This window comes from Prunus mume, linkage group LG8 (assembly GCF_029339155.1).
Source record: "Prunus mume cultivar Tortuosa linkage group LG8, ASM2933915v1, whole genome shotgun sequence".
In the NCBI taxonomy this organism is placed as follows: Eukaryota; Viridiplantae; Streptophyta; class Magnoliopsida; order Rosales; family Rosaceae; genus Prunus; species Prunus mume.
The window spans coordinates 20,676,107-20,690,136 of record NC_142705.1 but is presented as its reverse complement, the minus strand read 5'-3'; the positions used below and the strand labels follow the sequence as shown (position 1 = coordinate 20,690,136).

General features: G+C 35.2%; 1 protein-coding gene across 2 annotated transcripts; it reads left to right on the top strand.

The window, feature by feature from the left end:
- Window positions 1-1,676: 1,676 nt before the first annotated feature.
- Window positions 1,677-13,874, top strand: LOC103339113 (alpha-L-arabinofuranosidase 1-like). Of its 2 annotated transcripts, none has more exons than XM_008242392.3 (18): window positions 1,677-1,888; window positions 2,348-2,543; window positions 2,840-2,894; window positions 3,684-3,895; window positions 4,188-4,309; window positions 4,412-4,565; window positions 5,970-6,039; window positions 7,739-7,884; window positions 7,983-8,028; window positions 8,113-8,165; window positions 8,884-9,028; window positions 10,119-10,237; window positions 10,376-10,447; window positions 10,527-10,630; window positions 11,132-11,188; window positions 11,305-11,503; window positions 12,669-12,815; window positions 13,494-13,874. In XM_008242392.3, exons 2-18 carry the CDS (start codon window positions 2,370-2,372, stop codon window positions 13,650-13,652), a joined length of 2,034 nt encoding a protein of 677 aa, XP_008240614.2. In that variant the 5' UTR covers window positions 1,677-1,888; window positions 2,348-2,369; the 3' UTR covers window positions 13,653-13,874. The 2 variants fall into 2 exon arrangements, with proteins under 2 accessions (XP_008240614.2, XP_008240615.2); XM_008242393.3 differs by having other exon boundaries at window positions 1,866-1,993.
- The last annotated feature ends 156 nt before the right edge of the window (window positions 13,875-14,030 follow it).

The window sequence follows — 14,030 nt, the reverse complement described above, 5'->3', positions numbered from 1 at the left end:
CCTCATTGTGAATGCGATTTGGACACCTTTCCAACCTCCAAAAATTGCGTACGACCACTCTTTGGAAAGCTCTGGATGTCTTCTTTTCAGCCATATATCGTGTACCTCAATCCGAGGTCGTATGAATGCGTTATGGCCAAAATACCCCTGCTGACTCAGTATTCTCCCGGAATTGGTTTATGCTGAGTTGTCTAATTAAAAATGGGCACCTTAGCAGTCTTCAAAAATTATGAAAATATTCATGGATAAACTTCAAGATGCTGTCTTCCATCTTTAATTAGAATCATGTCAAACTCTATTACGATGAATATTTGGCGAATTTATACATTTTGTGGCTCATAAGCTGAAAAACCAGGAAATAACTATACTCAGCATCTTTAGTCCAAATTAATTCACAAAATTAAGTAAAAATGATATAAAATCATGTGAAATTATGAACATATCATTGGTAACCCTGAGAAAGTAACTAAGAAATACCACTTTATTTCCTTTCATATGTTTGGTTTGTGTAGGAATGTAAAACAAAGTTTGTTTAATTTTTCAATTATATTCATATGAAATCAAATTAAAAAAAGAAAAAAGAATGCATTTAATGCTATATTGTAATTCTAAATTGGTAATATGGACAATATGGTCATGAAAAATGTGTATTTAATGTTGACTCATTTTCCCAAACTTTGCCATGTGGAGGAAAACAAAACTCTATAAGGGGGAGGAAGGCTTCACTCCCGCCACTACTTTCTCATGTGCAAAGCAATTTTCTATGCCTGGACTTACCAAACATGGAAAAACAATTGATTTTCCAAGCCCAAGCCTCATTTTCCAAGAACCAAACGGGGCCAAAGGGTAGTGAGGAATTAGATGATCCTCGTGAATGCTTAACACTACCTTAGACAAAGGGATGTTGTGTGCTCTTAAGAGCACTTCCAGCGGAAGGCCCCAACCAGGACAAGAGGCCCCAGGCCCCCATTTGTGTTTCCAGCTCCCCATTCTTGCCAAGGCAAGAGATGGGCTCCACAAACCTGGGCAAGCCCAAAGGCAAGATTTGCCTAGGCAAACTGACCAGCTAATTTAAATAACAAAAAAATTGAAAAAAAAAGGAAAAAAGAACCAAAAATTTCAGAAATTTTGTTTTAATAAATACCTAGTCATATTTTTCACTTCTTACACCAAAACTCTATACAAATTTATCTCTTCATATCTCACGTGCATAGTGGTTGCCCTTGGGTTTGCTATGGCAATGGGTGGAAAACTAACAAAAAAATTGCTTGAGCAGACCTTATTTATATGAATAGTAACAACCTTTGCCTCCCCTACCCTTTGCCATGACAAATGAGTTGCTCTAATAGAACTAGTCTAGTCATACGCGAGATATTTGTTAGTTTGCTTAACAAACTACCATGTGAGTGGATGCTATCTACCTACTGTTAAGCTTGGGGATAAAGTTTAACTCATCCCGATCGGATAAAGGAGGTTTATTATCTTTTGTAAAAACAAAAAGGATTTAAAAGAGAGACAAATATGTGTGTGTTAGTTATGTGTTTGTCTTATTTTGGTTCAGGAACCAGACCCAGGTTCAGCACGGATATGAAAATTATGTCATGTTCCATTTACGGCAGGAGCCCAGGTGGGACCCACAAAGATTTCTTAAACAAAACGATATGTTTGGTCTTGCTTGTAATCCACAGTCTCCTTTGCTGACGTGAAAGCAAGGCAAAAGTAAGAGAAGAGACGACCGTCTCTTCTCCTTGTTTGCTTATATAGATAAGCGCAGAAGAAAGACCGAGTCAACTCACCCACTGTCTCTTGGAAATATCGACTCAAAAACAAATTTCCTTAGTTGGGTTGGAGTTGGAGTTAAAAAAGAAAACAAGAATATTTATTTCAGGTATTATTTTTTTGTTTAGTTTCTGAACTGAATTTTATACTAAATGGATGAGAACTTAATAATGCACTCTTATCTGAGCATCGCTGAAAATCACCATCTTTCTGGGTATTCTCTTCTTCTTTGTGGAATTGGGTTTTTTCTCTTTATCTTTTTTTTTATTTATCAATTTTAAACAATAGAGACTTGGTTCACTAGAATCTCCTTGAGTTGATCAACTTTGTAGTTATTTAATTGGTCTTAATTATTTGTGGGTCTTTCATAATGTTACCACACATCTATCAGTTTGATTGAACCAAAAAGTCATTGTGAGTAAGTGTTTATGGGATTTCTATATTTTGGCGATCACTCATTAACTGAGAGACCATTTTGCATTGTTTGTGTTACCTTGTTCTTTTTCTGTTTAATTGATCAGAATGTAACTGAGTATCTCCTTTGTCTATGATTTTTTGGCTGTGGAAGTATTGGGTGTGGTAACTGAGCAATGGGCTCTTGCAAGTCCCCTCATGCTGTTCTTCTGCTATATGTCTTGGTTTGCTTTGTGTATCAATCTTTCGCTATTGGAGTTGTTACGAACCAGACAGCAAAGCTGCTGGTGGATGCTTCTGAAGCATCGGGACGGCCAATATCTGAAACACTGTTTGGAATTTTCTTTGAGGTTAGTGTGTTGGCTTGGAATGGTGAATTTTTGTTCAGTTCCAACTGCTTTTTGTTACTTCTATAGTCTATAGCTTGTTAGCTATTACTGTAATCTTACAATTTTTAGAATCTCTTTTCATTTGTTTTCTTATTTTATTTTATTTTATGTGTGGAAATATCCTGATTTATGTGGCAATTATAAACCTTCTGTCGCTTAAACATGCCTGTCTCATTATATTACTAACATTGTGGTTTCATTTAAGATGTTATTAATTTTGAGGTATATGCATTCTCTCAAATGCTTGTTCACTGCAGGAGATTAACCATGCTGGTGCTGGCGGGCTATGGGCTGAGCTTGTAAGCAACAGAGGTACTTCCCTTACCCTCTGAATTCCAGCTAATACAAAAAGTGAAAATAACATATAGGAAAATGTTCTCTTGCCAGATTGTTTGGCAACATAAGATGCTCATTATGTTGCTAGATTGTAAAGCTAGACCATTTCAGAATAATTCGTGCTTGATTGTGTGGTCCAGATTCGCATTCTGACAACAAAATTCGAAATTCATGTGTGTGAGAACCATTGAAGGAACTGTTTGAATGCCTTTCTGTTGTCATTACATTTTCAGAGTTTCTTTTCAAATCTGATATATTTAGTACGAGTCAAGCTGGCAGACACCATTTTTTCTGTTCTTATATTTTGGAAGTGGAGGGTTTGGTGTCTTCCTGAAACATTTTACTGTTGGATTAACTCTTCATTGAGATGTTTAGGATTATCCTATGAATGTTTTTTTTTAATACAAAGTTGTTGTATTTGAGTTAATGTGCTACCTTCTTGTGCAAGTGTGGTTGAGTACAAAATGGAGAAATTTTCTACTTTTTTGTGACACTGATTTCCATCTTACTCTCTGCATTTAATATGCACTACCAGATCCCTCCTTTTTTTTTTCCTTCGATTTCTTTTCTGTCATGTCAGTTTTAAGTTCAACAACAGGTTGAATGACTTCAGATTATCAGTGCATGGTTAAAAAGTTCTCTTCGGAATCATGTGAAATGTGGAATTCACTGTATTGCTAAATATAAAATGTTATAGTTAGCCTTTGGCTCATAATTTTGACTGAATGTTTAGAGCTGAGGCTTCTTAATAACGTTTTCCCACAGGTTTTGAAGCTGGGGGCCCTAACGTTCCTTCCAACATTGATCCTTGGTCTATAATTGGGAATGAGTCATCTTTGATAGTGTCAACGGACCGTTCTTCATGCTTTGACCGCAACAAGGTTGCACTTCGAATGGAGGTGCTATGTGATAGCCAAGGTGCCAGTAGCTGCCCTGATGGTGGTGTAGGAATTTATAATCCTGGGTTCTGGGGCATGGTATGAACCCTTCAACATATCATCTAATGGGTTCATTCTAAATGCTTATGTTCCAAATTCACAGTTTGCAACATAAGTATTTGTCTGACAATTGCTCTCTCTCTCTCTCTCTCTCTCTCTCTCTATATATATATATATATGTGTGTGTGTGTGTGTGTGTGTGTGTGTGTGCATGCATATGCACACAGCATGAGAACAAGAACAACAAAACTGCACACACACACATGTAAATATTTACTACATTTTTCTTTCTGGCTCTTTGCTACTGGTTTCTTACCTGTGTTTTGTCCAGAATATTGAAAAGGGGAAGACCTACAGTGTTGTTCTTTATGTCCGCTCATCTGGATCAATCAATGTGTCCGTATCATTGACGGGCTCAGATGGGTTGCAGAAACTTGCTGCTGCAAACATTATGTGAGCATCCTCTGTTCTGCTGATATTTTGTAATCAGCAGTTCCTTAGTGACAGTTTTATCTCCATTTAAGAGTTTGACAGTACATTTCATTGCCTTTGCAGAGCTTCTGATTCAGAAGTTTCAAACTGGACAAAAGTTGAAGTTATGTTGGAAGCCCAAGGAACAAATCCTAATTCAAGACTGCAACTGACAACAACCAGAAAAGGGTTTATATGGTTTGATCAAGTTTCAGTCATGCCCCTGGATACATATAAGGTACCTTTTTTCTCCACAAATTCACTCATTCTCGTGACGTGAGATTATGTCATCAATATTTGTATGTGTTTAATCGTCTCACCCGTGTTTCACAAGATTGTTACAAGTATAATGTTCTGTTTTGAAATTCTAGATTTTATAGTCTTTTGAAAGACATTAATATGAAAGCTGATTAATGCGAAGTTCATACTAGGGGTGGAGTATTACCATGAAGGATGCATTATGCTTTTAGACCACCTATCTGTTATTTAAGGGTCTAGAACATCTTTTCCTCAGATATAGTTTTTCTAGGTTGCATATCATCTCCATACTGTACTTTTCTGTGGACTTCATTTATAAACCAGTTTTTTCCTGTTTTGTGTAGGCATGTAACTTAGAGAGAATTATACATAATATGTTATATTTATTGACTTCAGTGTGGTATCATCATAATTCGTTGAAAAATTATTCTTCCTTTTCTCGCAATAATTGAATTTGGAGCTGTTGAAATCAATCATTGAAACTTTTGTGATTTTGATAGCCAATGAATTTGAGGATGTAACAAACACCTCATACTTTCATTGATGAAAATTTCTCAAAATGAAGAATGCATGGTTTGATATTTTAGACGGAAAACATAATAACACACTTGTACTGTCCCTGGGATCTGACATCCACACTTTCAGCTAATCATCTGAGCATGTATCTAACAGCTGTATTATTTTAGCCTCTGTTGTTATATTTTGTTTGAATGTGACTTATTGAATGCAAACTGGACTCTGTTTATTCTTCAAATGTGAATTATGGACTTAACCATTGGAAAATATATGACATTGCAGCAAATGCTATAGAAAATATAATTTCTTCAGGATCACAACAAAATCTACATTGAATCTGTCATCATTTCTACTTCGCAATTCTGTTACTGCCATTAATATTGATAGAAAGTTTCTCCATGTTTGGATTGATAGTCTTTAGGGTTGTTTTCTTTATCCGGGGTATTTTCTAATTGGAAAACTGTAGTAGTCTAGTTGCTATGACTTGATCTTGGAGCTGTTGTTTTCCTACCGGATTTATTAGGTTGGGATGATGTTTTGATTTTTAGTTTGTGTCTGGATACACTGTCTCCTTTTTCTAGATCATTTGTGATTAGTGAAATTGTGTTTCTTATGATGAAAAATAGAATGAAACAAAGTATTCAGGAATACTTTAAAAAGAAGTTGAAAAATTGCAGGCATACAAGTTTGAACTTTGCAGGTTCAATTTCGGTCATGTTGGAAGTTGATCTAATTTATTAAATTTTATGCCGTTTTATTGGCTTGCCAGCTTTCAACGTGTAACTTGTAAGGAGCTGTGTGATATGCTTTGCTACATGCATACCTTGTGTGTCTTTTTACTCTTTATGAATCTATTATTTTGGATCAGGGACATGGATTTCGGAAGGACCTTGTTGAAATGTTGGAAGATTTAAAACCTCAATTTATGAGATTTCCAGGTAAATTTGGATTTACTTGTCTTAATACGAGACAGTTACTAAACTTGAGCTTTTCATATATAACTCTCAGCTAAAATATATGGATGCTGAACTATGCAAGCCGGGCTGTGGCCACCTTGGCCCCAGGGGCATGTGCCCTTGCTCAAGGTGGCCCCTAATGTTTTTAAAATTTATTTATGTGTCAAATTATTCCTATTTCTAAACATTTTTTAAAATTTATTTTTATCTCTCTTAACAATTTCTTTTTCTTTTCTTGATAATATATATATATATATATATTCTATAATCATTCTCCTATCTGGATGTTAATGTCCAATCTTTAGGCCAGATGCATCCACCAGTCTCTAGGCGGTGTTATTTTTTCATTCCTGATCGATCAATGTAGGTTCACACTTGGATTTTATGTTTTAACTCTTGAGTTTTTGGGGCCCAAGTTAAAGCCTAAAATCTAAGTTGTACGATTATTCTATATCCTAAAATAAGTAACCCTGTTGAGATTAGGATAATAAACTGGAAAAAAAAGGTATTTCTATCTGGACGGAATCCGTAGACTAACGTGTGGATGAGCAAATAATTTTATATATAAGAATGGGCATCCACTTTTAAATGCAAGATGTGAGAGGCCATTTGATCTTCTTTTGTAATTGTGGGGTCCTATGTAAGAGTGGGCCTATGTATTTATTATTTCTACTTTTACCCTTTTACATATTTTTGCTTTTAATATTAAAGGCCAATAAGTTCTTTATGAGGTAAAAATTGGATTGGTTATTGTGTGGTACATCTAAATCCCAGTGATTCGTTCTATATTTTCAATAGATAAAAGGTGATTAGCTTTACTCAAATTTGTCCAATAGATCTTGTTTTAGTATATAAGATCAACTCATTGTTTGCGAGTGTGAATCCCACATCAGGAATTAAAGTCTTGCATAATAGTTTGAAAGATCTTGGGCATCTCAACTCATTGCCATTCGGTTTTGGGTTGGATGTTCATATTATAACATGGTCTCAGAGCATGTTATCTACGTGTTTTGCCCAACAGCCACGCGTGCTCTCACATCACCCAATAAATGTTGCCCATGTGGCTTGGATTGAGTGACATCTCATTTGTGGGGGCGTGTTGATGGAAGATTCTAGCTTTGACATTATTGTTGTGGAGGTTCATATATTTCATATCTTCTTGTTGTTTATATTTGCCTGCTGTCCACTATATCTACAAATGTTCTATGGTATGTACTAATTTTCTCAAGCCTCTGAGCGAAAAGCAGGCTTTAAAGAAACTTTGTAAGCAAAATGATTGAAATCTTAATGGGAAAAAAAAAAAATCCTGTTTCTTTACAAAGATGCAGATCTTTATTAGACAAGCTTAAATAAAAGCAACCTTGTCCTTCTTTGGCTGCTATCAGTTTTACCTGCAGATATGAAAGACATCCACTGTTTTCTCTCAAATTATTTTCATTTTTATCTTTGGGACATTATATACTATTGAATTTTTTTCGTGGGTAACCTTGCTGGCTTGATTGCCTGACCACTTGACAAAAATAACTTGGGACTCTTTTTAAATGCCAAACCATGCTAAAAATGCTTGATTTTGTGATAAAGAGATGATACATGTTCTAATATGGTCAATACAGCGGAGCTATTATATTGTTTCCTCATAATTCAAACAAATTTGCATTTTCTTTCTATTGTGTTGCATTAGGCGGCTGTTTCGTCGAAGGTGAATGGCTACGAAATGCATTTCGTTGGAAAGAAACAATTGGACCCTGGGAAGAGAGACCTGGACACTTTGGTGATGTTTGGATGTACTGGACTGACGACGGACTTGGTTATTTTGAGTTTCTCCAAGTAGGTATCTTTTTTAGTTCTGTCATTCAAGGATGCTTGGAGTTTCCTTTAAAATCCTGCTTCTGTCAGTACCAGTTTTGAAAATTTTATTTATGCAGCTAGCAGAGGACCTTGGTACATTGCCAATATGGGTATTTAATAATGGTACTTCACATTTTCTTAGCGCTTCCTTTATCTTTTCAATAATCACGTTTACCTTTGCCAATACTGACTGTATGAATTTCATAGGAATCAGTCACACTGATCAAGTTGATACTTCCAGTGTCTTACCATTTGTACAGGTATGTCTGCATTGCTGACCATTTCTCATTAGCTAATCAGTAACTGATACCAAACGGATGTAGCAAACCATTAATTATTTTCTAATCGGGATTATATCTTTGCAACTAAAGCAAATGTATGCAAGTGACATTTAGGCTTTTCAAAATATGCTTCATCCGTATAAATCTGTGGCTTTATGTGCTTTGGTGTATGAAACATCTTTGCAAATATGGTTTTAGGAGATCAAATTTAGATTTTGCCTCCTTTTTCCGGTCAAGTGGTTTCATTGTCTCCAAGCCTAGCTTCATTTGGGTTCCCACTATAGGATGTTCATACAAGTGGGGTTGGTGTGGTGAGGGTAGGGCAGAGCTGCAGGTGACATAAGGTGTTGTCACTCATTGAAAAACACTAAAGCATAGCAACAAAATGCAGTAAAAGTATTTACATTATGTGAAATATGTGTTAATGTGGTGTATTGTCTGCTACTAGGAAAACTTTACATTGAACTCACAATGTGATATGAGAACTTGTATTGACTCATTAACATTATAAGTATCAATGCTATATGTCTATCTAATGCAATTTGAACATAAATGAGAAGAACCATGGATAAGATGAAGTTTTAATGTCCTATATAAGATAAATTTTTCTACTTAATTCTAGATTGTGTTAGTAAACCTATTATGTGTTAATAAATCTCAAACTTACGGTTTAACTTTCATGTTTTCTTGTTTACAGGAAGCTCTTGATGGTCTTGAGTTTGCTAGAGGCAGTCCTAATTCTACCTGGGGTTCTCTCCGTGCTGCAATGGGACACCCAGAACCCTTTGACTTGAGATATGTTGCTATTGGGAATGAGGATTGCGGAAAAAAGAACTACCGAGGTTTGTCTATTTTCTAGTTCATACTTTTTGTTTGCTCTTTAGTTGGTTAGATGGAACGGATTGAGTTTTTTACATATGGGACGTAGGATGGCTTTCTGCATGCAAAGTCATGCATAACTTAATCTGTGTATATGAATGTCCTTACAATTTAGTGCAGTTTTCACTCTTTAGTCCTTAAAACAATTGCAACTTTGCAATATGCTTCGGGAAATAACTCTGATTAAGATCAGATTTTTTTTTTCCAAAATAACTTCAGTTCTTCTGCCACAATTCTTTCTCTGAAAAGGCAAACTTGCGATTCCTTATTTTTTGTGAATCAAATGATGACTTGTGTCTACTTCATTGTCTTTTATTCCTTGAATTTTTGTACTTGACCCATAACGGTTTCTCATTATTGAAAAGTCTTGTTTTGCATACAATAATAATGGCATCATATTGTAGAAGTAATTAAATGGAAGTGCTAAAAGAAGTAGATTCTTGAAAACCCTTCTTTTCCAACCTGTGACATTTTTCCGCTTCACTTCCCAAACTCTCGAAAGAGTAGAATTCTAAAGGACAATTTCCACACTGATTTCAATGCAACAGGCATAGGATCTACTTGTAATTTTGGGAGACCCGCCTTATTGATTTTCTCAGCAATCAGTCAACTGAATTGAACCCTCGTTTTGTAACCTGTTATTTTCTCCAAATAAACTTACAAGCCCATGGTTGCAAAATTCTTAATTGCAATACAGATATTTAAGGATTGCTCTTACTTGGTAGTGGAGACTTGTTAAAGTCGGAATCTCCAACCCAGAACCGATTGGCAGTTGGTGGAGAGAGCCTAGATTTTACATAATGTGATGCACTGGTTAGAATATATAACCCATGTGGAATTTTTATATTATTAACACACCCTCTCACATGTGTTCGAGTTGAGCCAATCATCTGGCCAGCCTAACACATGTTAAAGTTGCACATCCAACACGTAAGCAATTGGCAGAGGATGCGGGGACCTTGAATTTTAGATTTTGTGATTCAATGTAATATATATAATAGAGGATTTTATATTCTCAATGACGCTTATGCATTTCCTCTTTTTCTTGACCAGGAAATTACCTTAAGTTCTATAGTGCTATAAAACGTGCCTATCCAGACATCAAAATAATTTCAAACTGTGACGGATCTTCTCGAAAGTTGGATCATCCAGCTGATTTGTATGATTTTCATGTAAATTTCATAACACCACCACTTGTATTACACTTGCTAATGATTTTTTTTTTTTTACCATTCAATGCGTTGGATTATTGATTTGGCAACATGGAATGACATTTGCAATAGTAATCTTACCTTCTGATCTTTATTTAGGTCTATACAGATGCCAAAAACATGTTTTCTATGGCTCATCAGTTTGATCATACATCACGTAGTGGTCCCAAGGTAGGGTAATGTGCCTTCTTATGATTTAATCTGCTCTGAATGGCTTCTATTAATTTTCTTAACATTCAATATGATTCAGGCTTTTGTGAGTGAGTATGCCGTCACTGGGAAAGATGCTGGAACAGGAAGTCTTCTAGCAGCACTAGGTGAAGCTGGATTTCTTATTGGGCTGGAGAAAAACAGGTTTGTTGTAGCATTTCAAGAATTTGTTTCCTGTAATATTTTCCAGAATGCTTACAATGTTTTCTTTACAGAAAATATTTTTCTTCAAAGTTCCAGCCGGAAAAATATGCATAGTTTGCTATCTTATATAGATATGTCTACACATAATTAAAGATCTGACTTCTTTATTATATATTTGTGAATACAGTATTTCTCCTTGCAAAAGAAATGCATAGCATTTCCTGCACTTTTGTTTACCACAAATCCATATTGTGTGTTGCCATATTTCTTTGTGTGACCCGCTGCACACCTGTTTTCTATGGAGTTGAAGGCTTCTGATATTCCCAACCTATAGAGATAGTATTAAACTGAAATAAAAAATGATAAATGGTAATAGATCACAGATGTACATGAGGATTCTAGGGTAGAAATCTTTATACCTAGTTTTTACCAAAAGATTTATATATTTGCAAAGACGGGCAGCTACTGAGTACTTTCATTGTTTATTCTTATCAAATGCAGTGATATTGTTGAGATGGCAAGTTATGCACCACTCTTTGTGAATGCCAATAACAGGAGGTATACTTTTCTCATCTCATTCTTTTTCTCTAATGCAATTTTTATTTATTAAGTTTTCAACAGGGGATCATTGTTGTGTAGTTATTACTAAAACTGAAAACTTCTCTGTCATCAAGGTGGAACCCAGATGCAATCGTCTTTAACTCCTCACATCTCTATGGGACTCCTAGCTACTGGGTGCAATGTCTTTTTAACGAATCAAGTGGAGCAACTATTTTCAATGCAACACTCCAAACAAATTTGTCTACTTCGCTTCTTGCATCTGCAATTTCTTGGAAAAATTCAGAAAATGAGAATAGTTACCTAAGAATCAAGGTTTTTGTTTGTGCTAGTACATTATCTCAGTCAGTTTTGTGCTTCGTGATGCTTAATTGAGATTGTGTTCATCTAACCTTTTTTGTTCTGTGTAAATTGTAGTTTTTCGATGCCCTTATAGTGTTTCTTGCCATCTAATACATAGTTGGAATACCTAGTATGGAAAGAAGCTCAAACTTCACGTTGCTCTAGAACTATTACGACTACGTTGCTTTGCTTCAAATGGAAAATATTAGAGACTAACACTCAATCAATGCATGAATCTGAATTCCTTTAGCAATAAATTTTACATGAATTGTCAGTTATATATAGGGCGTGTATTTATTGTCCATTCTTTTTGGAATGTTTTCTTTTTTCTGCTCAACTTTCCAGGCGCATCTGGTCTGAAGTAACATGTGTTTGCTTGTACTGCATTCTTTCTGTGTGTTTGGTGTCATCTTTCTTTGTTCAGTATGGTGAGTCTGTCGGCCTTTTTTTTTCCTCTGTATTGCTCAGTATCCACCTGCTGTTACAAAGTAAAATTACATTTTAATGTGAAGGCTGTGAATCTTAAACCTTTGCCCGTTTTTTTTCTGCACAGAAGTCTTTCTACTTTAAAATCCAGTAGAAAGTATGAGATGAAACTTATACATGTTAACCTTAGTTACAATAGTCAGAGTATGATGTGCATGTTATATGTTAATATTTTTTTAAAATAATATAACTATCTTGAAATCCTTCTCCCAAAAATAAATGAATGAACAATTTTGATGCTGAGTGCACGTCTGGTATCCATCAATCCAACTTTTACAGGAACTAGGGTTTGTGTTAACTTCTCTTTCCCATTCTTAATCAATGAGTTTCTGTTTGCTTAGAATACCTTTATTTCAATACGGTTATTGCTTCATGCAAATAAGTGATATTTTAGGATAAGTTCTGTAGCAGTATTCTGCTTCTACCCCTTAGTAGATGGCAGTGGAAGTTGCCAAAGTCCATACTCAAACTAATATACGAAAATCATCTTTTAGGCAGCCATTGATTGTTCACTATTTTTATGTTTAGGTTTCTTTTTTAACTATGACTTCATTCCAAATTCGTGCAGCTTCGTTCAACAGTTTCTACTAATATGGTGCATGTCATATTCTGTGACATCTTATTACTTTGTGATGATTATTTCTTTCTGTAGATTGTGAACTTCGGAACAAACATAGTGAATCTCAAGATTGTTGTGGACGGGTTGGAGCCGAATTCCATTAATCTGTCTGAGTCAACCAAGACCGTGCTCACATCAACCAACCTGATGGATGAGAATTCCTTTAATGAGCCAAAGAAGGTATCTGAGTCAACTTGTATCCTTTAACATTTTCATATTGTTGAAGACATGCCCCTGCATTGCTTTTGTATATAATTGGAGATGCTGTGTGCCTATATTAGTTTATCTTGACTTGTTCAATCATGAACTGTTGAAATATAAAAGAATAGTGGACCTATGTCACATATTTTAAATTTTTAGGATAATGGGGACTTAAAAAGCATCTAAGCATAGTTTAGAGTGTCAATGACCCCTAATCTGTCAACTTATGTAAAATTCATGTATTGACCTCTCTGGTTGTGGAAAGAGGCTCAAAAGTGAGGATGAGTATGAGGATATGAAGGAAAAAAATATATAGTAAATTAGTACAAACACCTTGACAACTGTATGTTTTATACAGAAACAATTAGAGAGCCCAATTGGAGAAAGAAAACTCGCAAGTTAGCCACTTGTCATCTTCTAAATGGTTCTTAGTGTGCAAAATTGCTTTACCATTTTTCTATTTAAAGTAATAATGGACTTATATGTGAAAAGTCCTAAAAAAGAAATCAAATAAAAAAAAGTAGTTGGCCCATATCCTCCTAAAGCTTAAATTTGTGGAAACAATGATGAACCAATATTGATAGTGTTGAACATAACAATGCTTTGGACCATGTTTTCTATCCATATCTTTTTACTTTTGTTTTAAATTAAATGCAGGTGATACCGAACCGGATTCTACTTGAGAAGGCTGGTGAGGATGGTGAGGATATGGAGGTTGCAATCTCTCCGCATTCTTTCACTTCAATTGATTTCTTAATAGAATCAAGCTTTATCAGGACAACTGGAGCTGATTCTGTCTCTGTATCTTCTATTTAAAAGTTAGAAATAGAATAAGTATCATATGCAATCGAATAAAATAATCCCATGTAAGTAAATCAAATAATTCCATGTAATTAGATGAAATAATCCAATGTCATCAAATGAAATAATCCCACTGAAATAGTTTGTATAGTTGCTAGCCAGTTGTGCTACTTAAGCCAAAACAGTGCCCGCAAAAGATTTAAGAACAAAAAAGCAATAAATTTCACATTGTTGTTACAGGCTTTTAAATTGGTTTGAACTGTTGTTCTTGGTAAGGAAACACTAGTCCTAATGGGGTTCCTTGCGAAAGGGCACAAATAACAGACTTTTGGGATTTCAGTCTTTGGATTTTGATTCTTTAATAATAAACCACGTTTGCTATAATGTACATGA

Coding starts and splice junctions, on each gene's coding strand:
- LOC103339113 (XM_008242392.3), top strand. CDS start 2,370: ATGGGCTCTTGCAAGTCCCCTCATGCTGTTCTTCTGCTATATGTCTTG. Junction 2,895..3,683: donor TGAGCTTGTAAGCAACAGAG/GTACTTCCCTTA, acceptor GTTTTCCCACAG/GTTTTGAAGCTGGGGGCCCT. Junction 11,189..11,304: donor GTGAATGCCAATAACAGGAG/GTATACTTTTCT, acceptor TCTGTCATCAAG/GTGGAACCCAGATGCAATCG.